General features: G+C 38.9%; 3 protein-coding genes across 3 annotated transcripts; all 3 read right to left on the bottom strand.

Moving 5' to 3' along the window:
* Positions 1–166: 166 nt before the first annotated feature.
* LOC137945345 (VQ motif-containing protein 25-like) lies at positions 167–658 on the bottom strand. The gene has a single exon (XM_068791202.1). The coding sequence runs from the start codon at positions 656–658 to the stop codon at positions 167–169; it is 492 nt and encodes a 163-aa protein (XP_068647303.1).
* Positions 659–3,338: 2,680 nt separating this feature from the next.
* On the bottom strand, positions 3,339–8,816 carry LOC137945571 (zinc finger CCCH domain-containing protein 14). Its single transcript, XM_068791509.1, has 3 exons — positions 8,507–8,816; positions 7,091–7,151; positions 3,339–4,259 (listed from the first exon to the last, which is right to left on the bottom strand). Exons 1-3 carry the CDS (start codon positions 8,598–8,600, stop codon positions 3,485–3,487), a joined length of 930 nt encoding a protein of 309 aa, XP_068647610.1. The 5' UTR covers positions 8,601–8,816; the 3' UTR covers positions 3,339–3,484.
* A 2,736-nt stretch (positions 8,817–11,552) lies between these two features.
* Positions 11,553–17,858, bottom strand: LOC137946859 (protein NRT1/ PTR FAMILY 7.2-like). Its single transcript, XM_068793146.1, has 5 exons — positions 17,565–17,858; positions 13,448–13,574; positions 13,131–13,348; positions 12,494–13,056; positions 11,553–12,414 (listed from the first exon to the last, which is right to left on the bottom strand). The coding sequence occupies exons 1-5, from the start codon at positions 17,856–17,858 to the stop codon at positions 11,553–11,555; spliced, it is 2,064 nt and encodes a 687-aa protein (XP_068649247.1).

Genomic DNA, 17,858 nt, shown 5'->3' with positions numbered 1-17,858 from the left:
TCTAGCGTAGAATTGGAAATTGCTTTGCAAAAAATGAAACGTGATCTCTTTCTTGTTTACCTGTATTTACAAGAAATTGATTTGACGAGGAACCCAGTATCCAAAATCAAACAAGGAACAGAAAACGCATATCTAAAGAAATTCTTAACACTAGCACCTCCTATGATTACGAAAAGTGTCCGCCTCCAAACACATCCATTTGTGAAGAACTCAAAGGAGCAAGAGGAAATTGATCAGTCAGCCCCTGAATAAACCCGTCCAAATCTCCCAACCCACCAAAGAAGCTAAAATTCTCACCTCCCCATATCTCCTCCTCCTCCTTCACTCGCTCGCTGCAGTCCGAACTCTTACACCCACTTCCCAAATCCGAGCTCTCCGCAGAATTACACCGTGATATCTCTCGAGCCTCACTGGGTTTGCACCTAATCTTGCTTCCCTTGCTCTTAGCGCTCCTTTTCCCGACGGGCTTACCGGTGAGCCGCTGGACAAGTTCCCGGAAATTAGCAACGTCGGTTTTGATGATCTCCGGAGCATAAATGTGAATAATTCGAACCATAGGCGCCTGCTTGGAAACGAGGTGCGATTCCTTGCGGACTGTAAGACAAGAAGCCGGGGCTTTTGATTCGCACAACCGCGGTGGATTCATGACCTTCTCCATCTCTCACAGTGCAATTTTCCAGAAGCGCCGGCGAGAGAAAGCAAGCGAGAGAGAGACGGAGAGAGCGAGAGATGCCTTGAGTCTTATATAGAAATATAACAGAAATTTAACGTAAATCTTTGTTTAATTTAAATTTAAAAAAAAGGGCAAAAGTGAAAATTAATATGAAACATTCGGTTAAAGGCGCGGATTGGATGATTTCCATTGTCTGAATAGGATAATTTCGTAAGTTCACAGTAAGGCCAGCAAGAATCTGTGAGAGAGAGAGAGAGAGGGAGAGAGAGAATCTCTGTTTCGTATATATCCATCTCACTTTGGCATAAACAAGTAAAATGACCCACTTTCTCTTTGTCATTTAACGTTTATCCCGACATGCACGCACAGAAATACCGGTTCTTAGCTGCTACCGCCGCTTTCCAAACCCAAACTACGCATCTCCGCATCTCCCTAAACTAATCTAAATCTCTTCTCTTCGATTAAGAAGAAAAAACTACCCTTGGGTAGTTTTTAATCCCTTTCACTCCAGTTGGCTGCTCCGTTAATTAATTTTTCTTCTTTTTAGTCTTCTCCATTTTTACGTCTAGTACGTCGTGCACGTGTGTAGTGTTGTACTTGTGCGTGCGGAATCGACGTAAGTGGGGAGAGATGAGATGACAAGGCTTCATCGTCACGAGGATCGAGGATCGGGAACCAAGGCAGGGGTTAGCGGTGGCGTCTTATGAGCTTCTCATTGTAGTGGCGGAAAGGAGAAAAAAGGCTCGGTCATGGATGATAAATATACGGCCGGCCCAATAAGAGAAGCCGCGGGATTCGTATTCGTCCGTGTGAGGGGAAAGGGGAGAGGGGAGAGGGGAGAGGCCAGCGAGTGATGGTGGCAGGAGAAACGTGCCGGATCTGACGCTGCGCCGGCTGACATATCTCCCCTGCCTGTAAACATCGCCACGTGGCGCACGATGCAGGCGCATCGATCCCATAGCGGGAACCAACCACGGCCGCAAGTTGGCCACCATGAATCCATGATCCTTCGCCGGGCCCCACATTATTATCCGTCTCCATTGTGGGCCCCGATCAATGTTACTCGGCGCCTCTGCCCCCTGCATCATCTCCCCACGTCCTTTTTTTTCTTCTTCCGAAATTTAGGTAATTATGAATTTAAAAAAAATTTAGAGTAATTAAATTGAGAAATAGTTACGATTTATATCACCTAATAAATTTATTTGAAATAAAACAATAAGTTGCAAATGGTTTTAAAATCTGGTAACCGGCGTGACGACGTGGGCCAACCCACGTAGCTTGTCACGGTATCATTTATCAACCTTGTGTGAGATAATCTTGTATCAATGGATTTTTGTTAATTTAATTTGTTTAATATAGTTTCCGTGTTTTGTCTAACTGGACACATAAACTATATAGAGCGTGTAGGCAGGTTTGCTCAAGAAACGATTTTAATCAAAAAACCAAATCCGAGCCTTTCATCTCCCATCCAACTTTCTTGGGGTGCCGGTTTCCTTTAAAACTTGCTCTACCAAGTATGGTTTATTCTTTATATTCTTTTCGTTTATTAAATAGGTGCTAGTTGAGGTGGGAATCCCATAATCAAAATTATTCAACCTCGTGCTTGACTAACTTAACGATGGCGCCAAATTGTCAATTTCATTGGTGGATGTCGACCAATTAACAACCGCTAATGGTTCCAACGTAGCAGCAGCATCAAATATTTCTACACTTGCTTGAGCCAGCGTCTCTCAGGCAAGCCCAAGAGGTGAAAGGATTAACTACACTGAGAAATTATAATTTGATTAGGAAGGTTGGTGGCGGCCAAGAGCGACTTGACTTGAGCCAATGTCAACGCGACGACTCTCGCTTAGTTCATAACTCGTGGCCCAAGTTGCGCTGTTAGACGAAAGCAAAAGCATAGTTTTTTTTTTTTTTTTTTTAAATTCTCTTTTCTTCTACAGATTGACATTGGTGTGGGTGTGCTTTGGTTTCATATCCGGCCTCGTCATGCAACTGTTCTTTTGAGACCATTGATAGATGTTTTTGAATGATTAATGCCAGCTCAATTTAGGGCTTATCGTCTTCAGATATTTTAAGAGATAAAACTAGTCAACAAGTGGGAGAGGAAACGTGGGTGATGATGCTGCAGGGTTAACGCAATGCTATCATCTCATGCTTACACCAACATGCAACGAAAAAATATTGGAGCTTCAGAAATTATCCCAAGTACCGACTCTAAATATAATCATTTTAAGTGGGTAGGAGGGTATTGGATTAAGAAAAGGGGCAAGTGCATCCCCACAGGCGTTGTGACTCTCAGGCAAGGGCACAAAAATACGTATAGTGGATGTATTAGTAGAAAATCTCTTATCAGATCGGCAGAGGCTAAAAAAGCAAGCGGCCAGAAGAGGCTGCCCTGTTCCCCCACCGTCAAAGAGTTTACAAGTCTAGCAGGCTGCCATATTCCTACGCTGTCAAAAGATTTACATTCGACATTGCATTCTCTTGGTAGACGCCTAGCACGTGGCCTCCAGAATAAAGACTGAGAATATCATCTCAAACATAATAAAAAAATGCAAAAAATAAAAAAATAAAAAAATCGGAGGCTTTCTATGCTTCATACTACACCAGAAAAAAAAAAAAACAAAAACAAATACAACTATCAAACTATCAGATAGGCCAATTTGCAAGAAAAATACAATTAACGAAAATCCTGGAGCAATTAATTCGCGTCCAACCCCTTCCGAAGCTAATCATCTTTGAAAACCAAAAACAAAAAGCTGAAAAGAGAAACACTACAAAAGTAGGCAACACAACACTTGTACAAGATCAAACACCAGACTTCCGCAACTCACTTCCTCCATGTGCAAAGTGACAACGCTCGCCAAACGTGCAAGATCCCTTGGTAAAATTATCACACAGTTTTGTTTTGTAATTGCTTCCTGGCGTTGCGGGGGCTCCCAAACTAGGAGGCTTCCCTGGAGTAGCACCTGTCGTCGAAGGACCGAAATTAACGATGAAGTCTCTCACCATAACACTAGCCTGCTTGATCTGGTCGAACGTCCCTTCGAGTTCAATATTTCTCAAATTTGGGTCCGACTCGTGCTCTCTTATCGCTAATTTGGCGCCCGTGACCCGACAGATATGTTTGGAGTTAACTCCACCTTTCCCAATGATTGCCCCAGCAAGGGATGCATCTACACTAATCTTGGCAGTAGCTGAGGCACCAAAACTTGCTGCAGCAGCCAAGCCAGGAGGTGGTGGCTCTAGCCTCCCAGGCCCAGGAGGCATGCGAGCTCCTAAGGGTGGTGGAAGCATGCGATCATCGTGCCCAGGAATGATAGGCTTGCCAAGCTCCTTCTCACCATGCGCAAAATGGCATTTGTCCCCAAATTTGCAGCCTTCAGGCGTGTTATATTTGTTGCACATGCGCGTCTTCACAACAGAGCCAGAGGTTGCATCCCCCATGGGAGGCCCACCCACGGGATTTCTTGGGGCAGGGATTACTGGACTCGGGAGATTAGCCATCTGGGCAACAGCATTAATACCACCCGGTACATAGTGAAGGAAATGGCAGCCCTCACCAAATGGGCAACCAGCAGTGCTGCAAAGTATAGCAAAATCAGAACTTACAATCAACTTTCAAAATATTGCTTCAATTACAAAAGTTCGTAAGCTTCAAACGAACAGATATACAACCACATGTATTCAATATTATTAGTAAAACAAAAAACTACTTGGACAAATGACCGACAATTATTAGCCATCAATCGAGTGCCATTCTGAAAAGAATCATAAATAATACCAACAGATTTACTACTACTAACTTATCCAGAAACTAAAATACTGGACTACACGTATGATAGCTAAGGACGATGTGCACCATTGTATTCAAGCGCAACATCTGTTCCATACACAGAGAGCAAAAATTGAAAAGAAATCAAATTCAATCTGCATATAAACAATCAGCACACATTCCAACAGCATACCATTGGCAATTCATAAAAAAGAGCAACCATACTTCACACATGCTTTGTAACCAGAAAGAACTGTTTCTGCAAACCAAAGATAGAGAGCTGATTTGCTCTGGAGAGAACCGTCCTAGCACCAAGGAGATGCAATAAACACTAAAACGAAACTAAACCAACATCCTTCCATTTGGGATCCTAGCAAGCACATAAAGATCATGCTAACAAGTAACGCCATATGACATTGCATTAATAAAAAATCTCCAATAAATTAATATCCCACATACAAGTACAGCATAGTCTAAATTGGCTCATTAGTTAAAACAGACATCTCAGTCTCACTACCTCACACGCTAAAAACAAACAAAGAAATATTAAGTCTGAAGTATCATTCACAACAAAGTGATTTTAACTCAATAAATTAATTAAAGATGAACTGATTTTTTAACTAATTAAAATGCACCAATGTTCATAATTTCATCTCTTTCTTTATTTTCTTCAGAAATGCAAATTAATTCTTTTCTTATTTCGGAAATTAAAATATGGCATACCAGTTGTGTAATTTTTCTCAGTCAAGCTTGGACACTTGGACGGCTTCATATTCACAATAATCTTTAGGCAAAATTGTCTTAAGCTACAAACACTCACACCTAAAAGAACTTCCCTAAAATGAAAAAGAAAAATAAAGGAGAAATTGAATCCCCTCACATCTAACGCCTAGCTTAATCTTCTTATCAACGAATATTCATCTTATGTGCAGGCTCCAACATTTAAAAATATCTAAAACACAAAAAGAGAGCCATACTTATATAGAAGCATTTCAGGGCACAGCTATCAAAAGATGATTACAATATTCTGTTTAAGGATCAACCACAGACTGAATATAAATAACTTTTAAGTACATCACAAATAACTTTGCTTAAAGTCATGCAGAAACATTCATACCACAATATTTAACTTTACTTACAAAATGAACAAAGAAAAGCTTCAGAATACACATAAAAATATGACTTCAAAACTGGTATTCAAGACCACTAGTAATATAAGAGTTACCCACACTTAAGAGCAGTGGAGATCTCATTATTTTGGAGAACTTACCATCTCTCTAGAAACAGCAGAAAAAACTGACAGAAATTATGACAGACACTTGATCTCAAATCAATAAAAAAGGATATATAGCATAATAATTTTTTATCACAATAAAACAAAAAAATCTATTTAAATAAGACAGGTTGATATTGCATAACTTTACCAATAATATATTACATTAGATGCTAAAGAAAAAATAAAGAATCATTTTCCAAAATTTCTGGTTTCAAAGAAAACGGAATTTCACCAAACAACACAAAACAATCTAACTGTTTTGAAGAACCGGAAATCCTTGAATATGCTTTTTGTAACAAAGTGAAATAAAAAATATAATACGGAAAAGGCTCTGAAAAGAGAAAGAGGAATATAAAATATGAGAAACAGCTAAAAAGAACAATTAAATCTATAGGACAGATCATTTTCCATTTAAGCTATGCACTGCCCATTTCAGAATAACTTTTTTTTCTTGAATGATTGACCACCTCAAATAATTAGCCTCATATGCATTAGGAAAATATTGTCAGTTCTCCAAGCCAAACTGTTGCAGCACACAGCATTCATTTTTCCAATTTTCTGATACCTCATGCAGATCCAAGTTTAAGATAAAAAAACCAATAACAAAATTAAAATGGAATAATCAATTAGGATCTCCCAATCAACATGTTAAGCAATTGAAAAGTTCTCTGGTTCTTGCTACAAACTAGGTGTTTGATCATCTAGAGAACCCCTAAAACATTACAATCTTAAAAACACTTTGGAATTAATAAGCGTATTACATACATTTTATCATACTAAGAGCCAAACATAATTAATTATAAATATTAATTAAAATTTTGAAAACTTCATCATAAATTTTAATAAGCGTATTACATATATTTTATCATTAATCAATACGACGCAACCACCATTAAGCAACCCAAAAAAAAAAAAAAGGTCAACAACCTTATAAATAACATTAGAATCTAGAGGAATATAAAGAAGGCTAAAACACTACTTAGGTATAAAACTCTTTCATGTCACAATCAACTGCATTTGAAATTAAGTAAATAAGTACACAACATGTTTATCTGACTGAACGCTTGTAAATCAACCATTATCTCGTTTCAGTAATCTTAAATCCACAACTAGCTCGGTTCAGTAATCTTCCAATAATCTCTTGTATATCAACCTTTATCCCTGTTCAATAATCTTTCTTTACTTGATTAGAGCAAGACGGGATATGAACCTGTATCAAAACTTAAATTTCCAATTCATTAGCCTCAACAATACTGTTATTGATTGGAACAACAATTCAAACAAATTATTATTAACATTTCTAAAAAAGTTGCAGTAAAAAAAGTTGCATTGAAGCATTTTTTAGATAGGTTAAGATTAGAACCTGAAAAACTTGGTGCATGGCTTCGATTTGCTTCCTATACCAGTTGAAAAGGACTCCATTTCTGTTGCATGACATTAATTTTGTTTTCTCAGTTAAAATTTCTGTGAATTCTTAACTTTGATATTTAAAGAATATCAGAGAGTTGCATTGACATTCATTATATCATATTTGTAAAATGCTGTCTTGTGGATAAATAGGGAAACGCATTATGATCATATAAAAAAAGTCACTCCATGAAGTAATGATAGAATTTCTCTAAGTTACTTAAAACATTACCCAATCATAGTTACCGAAATTCTTAAGGAAGTGGGAGACTATTTTTTGGGGAATCAGATTTCAGTATAAGTGAGAAACCTTAGGGAAGGATATCTGGAATTGACCTAGAACCACGCACAAAACTACTTCTGTGCATAGTTCACTCTTCCAACAATTCCAATAAGTTTTCATCTTTCAATTATTCCATCTACCATTTACATAATGGTCTTATACAGTCCTTTGCGTAATTTCAAAATCATCATGCCTGACTCAGTTCTAGTGAATCTCTCTCATCTCACCATTCCCCTGAATTCTGATTCACTCTTTTTTTAATTCTCATAGTTGGTTACTCCCATGCTCCATTTATAGAGCATCAATTGTACAAGCCTCCATATGCATTTCAGTAACTATGATTTAGGCACATAATAGTCATTTATGAAGTACTGAAAACCAGCATCATTTCAAAAAAAAATAAAAAGTACTGAAAAATAAATGAAGCTTGACGAACGGACATATTTCTCAGAGAGCAGAAATAGAAAAAAAAGAAATATCTTGGATCAAACGACCACCCATATTCAACACAACGATAGACAGTTGGATGTAGTAAGATATCATAAGTTTCGACTATCAGAGCACAATACAATTAAAAATTTACAAGTGCAGCATTTGATTCAATGATTTTAGTTTAAAGGGTAATAAAACATCGAAGGAAACAAAATAGCTAAACAGAGGATGAACAAAAATCTACAGCCATTAATTGAGAAAAAATAACCGAGCAAAAATATACTTTGCAACTCTTCGTCACCAAACCGATGTTTGCAATAAAACCCAACCACCACAGATTGGAACAAAGAGATGCCAGTACAATCCGAATTCTCATTCGAAAAAAATGAGGAACATCAGTAGCCTAATCAACCAATGTATGCAAGCCACAACGTATATTAAGAAAAAGAATGGAACCTTCGCCTACTTGCGACTGCCACAGCTAATCTCACACAAAACCCACAGTAAACTACCACAAAAGATAAAGATAAAGATAAAGAAGACTATAAAGCAGACAAAAAGAAAAATAAAGGTATAAAGATAAAAAAGAAGAATGCAGAAAAGAAATCGATCAAATCGAGAATCTCTACATGATCTATAAAGAACAGAAGCACGAACCTTGTCTAAACTTCTTTGAACCAGCAAATCCGCCATTACCATTCAACGCAGCGTCGGGCCTTATCCTTTTGCGTGCAGCGCCGAAGGAATCCATGGATTTTGTTCCGGACCAGTGAGGGGTCTAGTGTTCGCTAAAACAACCGAAAGAAGTTGATAAGAGATAATTTAAATCGACTGGGAAAGGCAGAAAACCCCCCCAAGGAAGCAAGCAAAACCCTAGGATTTCAATACAAAGAGACTGGCCAGAAGACGCCCGCGCCGGAGATATTAGGAAGCGAGAGAAAACCCTAGCGAATCAAAGGAAGAGCCAGTAAGGTCAACACTAATAAATAGAAAAAGGGGGATGCGAAAGAGTGGGTTCAAATCTGGTTAATTGCAGAGTTGGAGTCCGCGCGGTGGCAACTGAGGGTTGTATGGCAGCAACACCGACTTCAGAGTCCAGTTACATAAATATCCCGAGCGTCTGTCCGTCGTCGGTCAGGACTTCAACAACTTCTTACACGTGACGAGCTTCCACCTGGCGGAACTATTAACGTTTTTGTATTAATTAACTCAAGATTAATTGACATTTTAATAAAGAGATGAATTTGGACGAAGCACAAAATATGAGTATACTTAACCGGTAAGCAAATGAATAAATGGAATCAAAAGGAGTCGGATGGAAGGGATAATCCACATACCATTTACACCTTAATCCTTGGATAGCATCTCAGCTAGACAAAAGTAGAATTAAAAAGCCCGAAGACAGTCAAAAAAGTTCATTCACGATCGAACAGAAAGAGGTTTAAAATGCAACGCAGAAGCTCTACAAGACATAATGTGCAATCATTTATTCTTTCGGTCTACTCCTCTTTTTTTAGTCTTTTTTCTTTGCCCAAATTCGTGTAAAACTAGAAGCCCAGTTCCAGAACCATTTGCTTAGAGAAGAAGGCATATTGATAAGACTCATCATAGTGCTGCTCTTATTTATACTCCTAGTGATAGCTCATAGCCGTAAAAGCTCTCTTGATCTCCTTCTTCCCCCATTGCAAGCAGAGAAACAATCTTCACTCTCGTCAAATGGGACGCAGTCTGAAGGAGAAGGGTGAGGATTTGAAGCATTTTGTCAAACATGGCCTCAAATCACTGAAGCACATAGTCAAGAAAGGCTGGAGCCAAGCGAAAAACGTTGGAAGAAACAAGGAAGACGCTCACAGGGGCTATCACAGAAGCTTGAGTTGAAAGATCTCGAATGTCTTCCTTCCTGCTCTCTTGATCCATATTTGTCTCCTCTCTGAGTCGTCCCAGAATTTTCTTTCTTCTTCCTTTCATTGGGATGGAGATCTGTCTTTTTGCTTGTTTTGTGAAGGTTTTTATGGGGAGCATTTGAAACTCTTTGCAGCCATGACTCGATAGTGAGATTTTAGTATGATCGAAAGAAATAAATTGGGTCCTGTAACAGATGCAGAGCAAAAACTCTTGAATTTTTTATACCACCAAACGCCCAAGAGGATGACGCCTGATTTTTTCTTAGATCACTTGGTAAAGTCAACTCCTCTTATTTTATAAAAATATAAAAGAAATGCATCAAAATTGCCAATTTTTGGGGCTATTAGATCCACAACCAAACCCGATATGTCGGTATCAAGTCTGTCGTGCTCACTGCAATTACATATCTGCATAAAAAATCCACAAAAGAATGAGAAAATTGCTCTACATCTGCCATTGATATCGACTGCCTATCAGGTTTGGATTTGACGCGCAGCTTCTGTGCGTGATCTAAAAAGAGATATAATATGACACGATCCGCCCGTCGGCTTATCGTTCAATTTGGTTCTTTCTCAATTACTAACTCGAACCAGCCTAATTTTGGTTTAAAAGAAAATTAGTCTGGTTCAACTTATTTTCCTTCCTTTTATTCTAATTTCACAGTTTAATTTATAAAAAAGTTATTTGCTAATAATCTTTTTTATTACATGTAATGTACTTTTTAAATAGGATAATTAATGGAGAAAGGTATTTATTATTTTAATTAATTAAAAGGGAAAACCAATACAACTTAACAGACCGGTCTGTTAAGTACGGAAAACCACATACTTAACCACAGGTAGACCAAAGGTGAACGAAACCTAACGCAGGTGGACTAAAACCACCTAACTCTGACAGAAAATACTATAGAGACTTTGATATCCTATATCTTTCTACCTATCAACATTTAAATGAAATGGTTGGTTGGAGACAAGACGTACCAGTTGGATGACTCACTTCCACAGGGCACACGACTTTAAGACAAATGGTTAAGTGGTTTTATGAAAATCCAAGATGATATACTATTGGTATGTCCACCACTGAGTCCTTAAGTGACAACCCGTGGAAGCTGCCACACCATCAAAAATATTTTAAATGCATTTTTTTGTAAAGATTTTAGTCACCATAAGCTGGCAGCCTGGCACTGATCTTCAATCTGGGACACTTCAAAAGCATCACGCCAGTGTTCCAGTCAAGAATACAGTGGCCGAGTCCACTACCACTACACGTCTATATTCTACAACAGGAAAGGCCATCGTCTACAACGAGAAATCAGTAGTCGGTGTAGTGACAACGACGACTTCTCCGTCTTCCATAGCTATATGGGGTCATAGTCTTTGGATCTCCTGTCGTTCGTTTGGTTGGATTACCCTTTCCTTTCCCTGTTTGCGAGTCAACGACTGTGATAGTTCGATTAAAATGTCTGTAAGTGTACGTCATTCATTTTGATCGATGGTGACTAGCGAAAGATCATCTGACAGTCCAGTAAAGTTCATGCGAGGGAGTCGAGAATCGAGACACTGCCCCATTTTCCAACTTTAATTTATTCACGAACCATGAAAATCATACACTTTATAGCTGAGGAAAATCTTACAGATGCTGAAGTTGAGAAAAAAGAAATCGAAAATGAAGCAGAAGCAACAAAAATGACAAAGCAAGTAACAGGCAGAGTATCTGCAAGGCATTTTATTTACTGTTATAGTACTCTCTGGTTCATCATAATCACATCTCTTCTCCTTGATAGACTGATAATAACATTTTAGACTTTGGTTATGATCTCTGCAGCATCCGGATTTCGATCGTCACCGCTATCCAGATCAATGTACTTGTACCACTTAGCACAGAGTACATAAAAAATAAAATCAACTGCGCTGAGTCCTGCTAAAAGAAAGAAGAACCTGTCTAAATGGCCCGAGTTAAGGTTTTCAGGAATCCATCCTGTGCTGCTGCCCCTGGTGGTGATACCCATCACTACACTAACCAGCAAGCTGCTGACATAATTACCCAGCGAAATAGAAGCCATGCAGAGAGAACTCCCAATGCTCTTGATTCCATCTGGAGCTTGACCATTAAAGAACTCCAACTGCCCAACGTACATAAACACCTCTGATGCACCTATGAGTGCATACTGAGGGATTTGCCATAAAATGCTCAAGAATGAGCTTGACTCCCCTGCAACTCGCACCCTTTTGAGCCTCTCGTGTTCTACCACAGCTGCAGCAACCATTGCTAACATTCCTATTATAAGTCCTATTCCCATGCGATGAAGCTCGTTGAGTCCCTTATGGTTTCCTGATAGTTTTTTAGTCAAAGGGTTCAGAACTCTTTGATACAAGGCGATGAAAGCTGCGACACTGAGGATATCAAAAGCTGACATGCTAGCCGGAGGGATATGGAAGTTGGCAATGATTGTGTTCATGGTGGCACCCTGCTCGACGAACAAGGAGGCCATCTGGGTAAAGACCACAGAGTAGATGATGGTACAAAGCCAAATGGGTAGCATTTTGAGCACACACTTCACTTCTTCCACTTGAGTCACCGTGCAGAGTCTCCAGGGATCTGTTCGATGATTTTCTGAAAACTTGTCTCCGCTCGTGATAGTTGCTGCCTTGTCCAAAAACCTGGCCACAATTTGGAGGAATCTTTTCTCATTTCACTAATTGAATAGCAAAATTTAAGTTTTTAAGCAGTAGAAAATACCCAAATTCAGCACTGTGCAGGATCTTCCTGCTCCCTGTTATTGCAGACTCTCTGCCTTCCAACTCGTACAGCTGAGTATCATCACCCGGGACGACAACATTCAATTTCCTAGCTGTTGCGACAAAAACCTGAGCAACACGTCGCAGTGGGTTGCCACTTGGTCGAAAATGCCTGTACCTGGGCCTGCCCAGCCAAAACAAGAAGAGAGCTGCCACCGCCGATCCTGTGGCAGTCCAAAACCCGATCAACCAACCCCCTGAATCTTCAAAGTAAACGAGCAGAGTGTTGGAAAAGAGTGAGCCTAGGTTGAGAGCCAAGTAGAAATAGCTGAAGAATGCTACTTTGGACCGTCTTTCAGTGGCGTCCGTTTCATCAAACTGGTCAGCTCCAAAGGTCGCTATGGAAGGCTGATAGCCTCCATTCCCCAATGCAATTAGATATATCGATAAGTAAAAAATTCCCACCCCAGGTCCAGAAACTGGTTTGCACTTGTGTTCTCCGTCACCACAACCAGCTGGTGTGATCAAGACAAACCAGGATGAAAGCGATAACATCACTAAACCCTGCACGAAACAATTCATATATGAATCTATATACTTTCGATGAATGTGTTAGAAGATAAGTAAATGAACATTACCAACACAAAGATGAACTGAAAAATCGTGCATGTTTTGTACCGGCCCCAGTATGAGTCACTTAGAAATGCTCCTACGAGAGAAAACAGGTACACCGTACCCGTCCATTTACTAACTGTGTTAGCTGCACTGGCATTTCCTTGTTGCATAACCCTTCTCACAAATAAAACTAAGTTGACGCCAACTCCGAAAAAAGCCAGCGTTGCGAGTCCTTGATTCACTGTACCCACAGGGGAAATGTAATTCAGGAAAATTTTAGTTACAAACAAAGGGAGAAAAAACAGAAGCGCTAGTTCATCTGTGCTTATATAATATCAACCCAGTAACAAAATGCCCGATTTCCATCCTCCTATGCATTGTTTTCTTGCTGGGTTTCCATGCCTATCGATTGATCCATCATTGGTTGTGTCGACAAAAATCATCTGTTCTTCACTTTCTGCGAGACTCTGTTAATATGTTCGAACAATTAAGTGATATATCTGTGCAACTTAATTAAGGACATCCGCCTAAGGCTAGCTGGTAAAAAGCTCTCTTCTCTAGATGGAAGGTGGAGATTACAGAGCAAAGTGGGTACCTTAAAGTTATTGTTCTTCAATTCCACAGCCGCCATGGAATATACCCCAGACAATCTTTCGAGTTGACAATGACTCGAGGTGGTTGTTATTAAACAGTGTACTGGGAAATATGAAAACTATAAACGTTAAATAAAGAAACAGCAATGATCCATTATAATGATCAAGACTAATAAAAGAAAATTAGCAGCACCTGATTCTCGTCGTTGGAAACGAGCCCTTCTTTGGTTGACAACGGTTATTTCTACTAGCAGTTCTCTTGCATGAGTAGTTCCGAAGAGAAGAGTAAGCCTAGTTCAGTTGGCAATACACATCCGAAATGGATCTTAAGACGTGCTCACGGGGTCTCAAGTGGAGATGAGTATGAACGGAGGAATGGAAGCATGGGGCAAAGTAGTATTTCAGAAAGAAGAAAGAAAGAGAGGAGAGAAAGAAGAGAAGACCGTGAAGAAAAGATTTTTATGAAAGAGGTGAAGAAAGCGCACCAGAGGCACGAGGAAGGGAGCTGATATTGAGATGGTTTGAGGGATGGATAGAGGCGGAGAGTGAGTATTTATAAGAGATGATACGTGATACTGAATTCAGTTTATGCTGGAGAATTAGTGGAACTTGTGGCTAGAAGAAAAGGACAAGGGCTTTTGGTTTCAAGTATTTCAGCCACATACTATGTAATTTCTTGCATACAACTGTTTTGTGTTAAATGCAACAAGGAAGACGATATCTTTGAAATTTGCTTACAGAGTTATTACATCAGGAATAGGCCATTATCTCGTAGTCCTCATTCTTTGCTTAAAAAACTTCTCATTCAATTCCTTTATCTTTTCCTTCACTTCTCTCATTTCATACTGGTTGTTCCGACCAAAACCGTGAGTACGAATCAGGTAAATGCACGAAAAAGCCTGAAGTGAATGAATAATCTCATTGTTTTTGGTACTGGAACAAGAGTGCCTTCTTTGCAAAAACTAGAGAAACCTGATTAGTCTCTTTGTTTTTCCAACCAATACAAATACACCCTCGTATTGGATATGATTACCTGCAGAGACCCAACTCCATCACTATCTTTAAACCAAGAAGTCTCTCCAGCACTATCTTTAAACAAAAGTCTCTCTCTCTCTCTCTCTCTCTCTCTCTCTCTCTCTCTTAATTTGCAGAATGTCTTCTATGACCTACTCCACAAACAAAGACTTTATCTGATTTCTGCAAATCACTTTAAGCAGTTGCTAAATCTTTTTACGATGCTCCATGATTTCTATTGGTGTTCCTTATCCATAACATGGCAAGATGAACATTTGCCAGCTCCGTTTTCTACGACTAGGTTGGCCCTATTTCTTGGCGAGCACCAGCAACAAATGGTGGGGGTGCTGACATAACATGACATGCTTATGATAGGCTTATGATAGCCTTTTCTTAGGCTGGCCTAAACCTCTTTTTTATCGGAGTCTACCTCTCCCTCCTCCAAAAGTTGCCTCCATTTTGTTATTCACCAAATCTCCTGCTAACTATTTTGGTCGAGAGTATGGGCGGCACAGGCAGAGTCTTAATCTTCAGGAACAGAGATATATATTGATATATCCAAAATGGGATCCTACTCATTTCTTAAAGCCCCGTTAGCCGGGAGATTGATTTTCTAGATCATCTTCATCCTCGGCCTAGGAGAAATGCCCGAATCACTTCGACATTGTCTTCTTCACGTTTCCCTGTCACATTGATCAACCCACAAGCTTTAAGACAGATTCGGTCTCTTTGTCTTCTGGTTTTCAACTTAAAATCCCATTAAAATTAGCTCTCCATACCTCAACTTAACTATCGGTGGAATATCTCATGATTTCTTAGACGAAAAATCCATGACGGGGCTAATGAGAAGAAGGTGATATTAATTCTGATACGGACTGGTCCATATTACACTGTAACTCCACTTATCAAACATGGGATCCATCGTTGTCGAGTTTACTTCAAGCGCGAGTCCTCATCAGTAGGATAAGCTGTATTCCACTCCCATAAGAGTCACCTCCGCTCAGATCTCCTGTTCTATACCTCACAGTCTTCTCCTCGGTCGTCATCGTATCATCCTCCTTTTGCCACTTGCGGAGCTTTGGTCGCATGCGTCTTCATAGGGCGTTTACAGAAGTTTCACGCCAAGGATGAAGAAGGCTGACAGCGCAACACTTGTCTCGATTATTATTCCGTGTTTGGTGAATTTTTGGCTCCCTTTGGCAATGACGTACAGAATGGATAAGAATCAATATGACTGCTATTGAACGAATAGAAGATTGCCGGAAGAGAAATGGACAGCACCGGAACCCCATTATGAGATGTTCTCGCTACCTCCATTACCATTTTACATCAAATACCAGTGGACGTGGACCTTGTGAATGGCTGACAGATCGCCGGCCTTGTGGTAAGAATGGGTTTCGCTCTAGCGCCCCCGGAAATAATATTCCAAAGCCTTCGTATGCTCCCAGTTGCAGAGTATATAACTTCCTCGTTATCCAACGAAGTCACAAATTTCCACCGACAGAATTCAAATGTAATCATCAGAAACGAGAAGATTCAGAAAATAATGTCTCAATCCCCATAATGACACAGATTTGAGCCTAAAATCTTCTAATAGTCCTCTGTCGACTGCTTCAGAGTCTTAAGACTTAATCGTATTGATTGACGATTCAGTTAATGGATCATTTGTAGATTATGGATTAAAAACCCATAATTGGTTGAATAACCCATTGACAAACTAACTCTATTTTTATCCATTTATTATGATTTATATCCGCAACATCCATTCAGTAAATAATATGGGTTATTCAATTTGTGTAACCATTGTCATATTAAACTCTATTTTTAAGTAAGGCACATAAACTTCAAAAGATACTCTTGACCATCTTTCATGGGGGGTTAATCAACTTTGAAGTTGAAGTTAGACTTCAAATTCAAGGCAATGATTTGATTCAACTTCAACTCGGGGTTTCTAGTTTTTTTCTTTAGATTTCTTCATGGCCCTGTGTGGCTAAACTTTCAGACTTGGTCAAAGGAAACTGAAGCCTCGGTATCAATACAATTGTGAGATCTGATTTATTTTTACTATTCAATTTATGTTTTGAGTATCTGATGTTCTTCTGAAATTTTTGTTTATGTTTGTCTCGTTTAATTCCTAGGAAACCTACTAGTTTATTATTCATTGCAATCTACTGCTAGGTGAAATGTCAAATCCGTAATTGTTTGATCTCTATAACCTGTGAAGCAATCGAGATTTGATGATTTGCTACATCATAAATTATTAGATCTTGAGAAGAATGTTGGGCTAAATTAAATGCAGCCGCTTGTGCTTGTGTTGTTTAGCTTCATCGATCTCTCTAATTCTTAAGGTTGTTGCTAGATTAAACCTTTAACGCTTGTCTTGGGTTGTTTAGTAGTTAGGGTTAATTGGATCGTTTATTCTCTAATTAACTACGAAAGGAGAAATAGGAAGATAGTTCCAACGGTGAATATTCAAGTGTGAATTGATATATGTTTGGATCGATGATTAGTTGTGGAATTCCGATGGTGGATGTTGACCTAGACCAAGGTTTGTTCTCTTGATTGATTTCGATTCTTTTAATTTGAATTGTTTCTAAGTTGTTTTTTTTTTAGTGTTTTTTAGTTGTTTTTTTTAGTGTCCCAAAATAAAAAATATGATGTAAACAAGAGAAGAAATATTTTTTTATAATATACTTAAATAGAACATATACTTAAATAGATAATTAATTAAAATAAACATGGTTACTACACTAATAAGTGATTTAATATAGTATTAAAATATATTAATAAAATACTATATTATATTGATTAATAATTACAGTTTATTATATAATTAAAACTTAAAAAAACATGCTTGAAAATGAGATTCATTAAAGCATCTGGCCTAAAGAGATTCATTTTTGGAACTTTGAGATCTTGATCGTCTTCTCCCATTGATAACATGTAAATCAAGTGAAGGGTTCTCTTGCATTTTGCCGAGGCATCAAGAATTTTCTTCACAAAATCCTTCCACATGGCCAGATGAGCACTTCTGCTGGAATCGTCCCCTGCTTCCGACAGTATCGCCCTTCCAAAAGCCAACGCCTCAGTCACTATGACCAAGCTTCCCGCTTCAATGTTCTTCGTCCCAAACTCTACCTCCAT

Source organism: Aristolochia californica, unplaced genomic scaffold, assembly GCF_029961685.1.
Source record: "Aristolochia californica isolate CCGP_79_NKW_82.1479 unplaced genomic scaffold, dmAriCali1.0.hap1 SCAF_12, whole genome shotgun sequence".
Taxonomy (NCBI): domain Eukaryota; kingdom Viridiplantae; phylum Streptophyta; class Magnoliopsida; order Piperales; family Aristolochiaceae; genus Aristolochia; species Aristolochia californica.
The sequence above is the reverse complement of the archived record's forward strand: the minus strand, read 5'-3'. Positions and strand labels throughout refer to the sequence as shown.

Excerpts from the sequence above, each read along its gene's own strand:
- LOC137945345 (XM_068791202.1), bottom strand. The coding sequence starts at position 658 with ATGGAGAAGGTCATGAATCCACCGCGGTTGTGCGAATCAAAAGCCCCG.
- LOC137945571 (XM_068791509.1), bottom strand. The coding sequence starts at position 8,600 with ATGGATTCCTTCGGCGCTGCACGCAAAAGGATAAGGCCCGACGCTGCG. Across the intron at positions 7,152-8,506 it reads TTCAAAGAAGTTTAGACAAG|AAATGGAGTCCTTTTCAACT; the intron begins GTTCGTGCTTCT and ends GTCATGCAACAG. Across the intron at positions 4,260-7,090 it reads CCATGCACCAAGTTTTTCAG|CACTGCTGGTTGCCCATTTG; the intron begins GTTCTAATCTTA and ends TATACTTTGCAG.
- LOC137946859 (XM_068793146.1), bottom strand. The coding sequence starts at position 17,858 with ATGGAGGTAGAGTTTGGGACGAAGAACATTGAAGCGGGAAGCTTGGTC. Across the intron at positions 13,575-17,564 it reads TGAATCTCATTTTCAAGCAT|AGTCTCGCAGAAAGTGAAGA; the intron begins GTTTTTTTAAGT and ends ACATATTAACAG. Across the intron at positions 13,057-13,130 it reads TTCAGTTCATCTTTGTGTTG|GGTTTAGTGATGTTATCGCT; the intron begins GTAATGTTCATT and ends TGTTTCGTGCAG.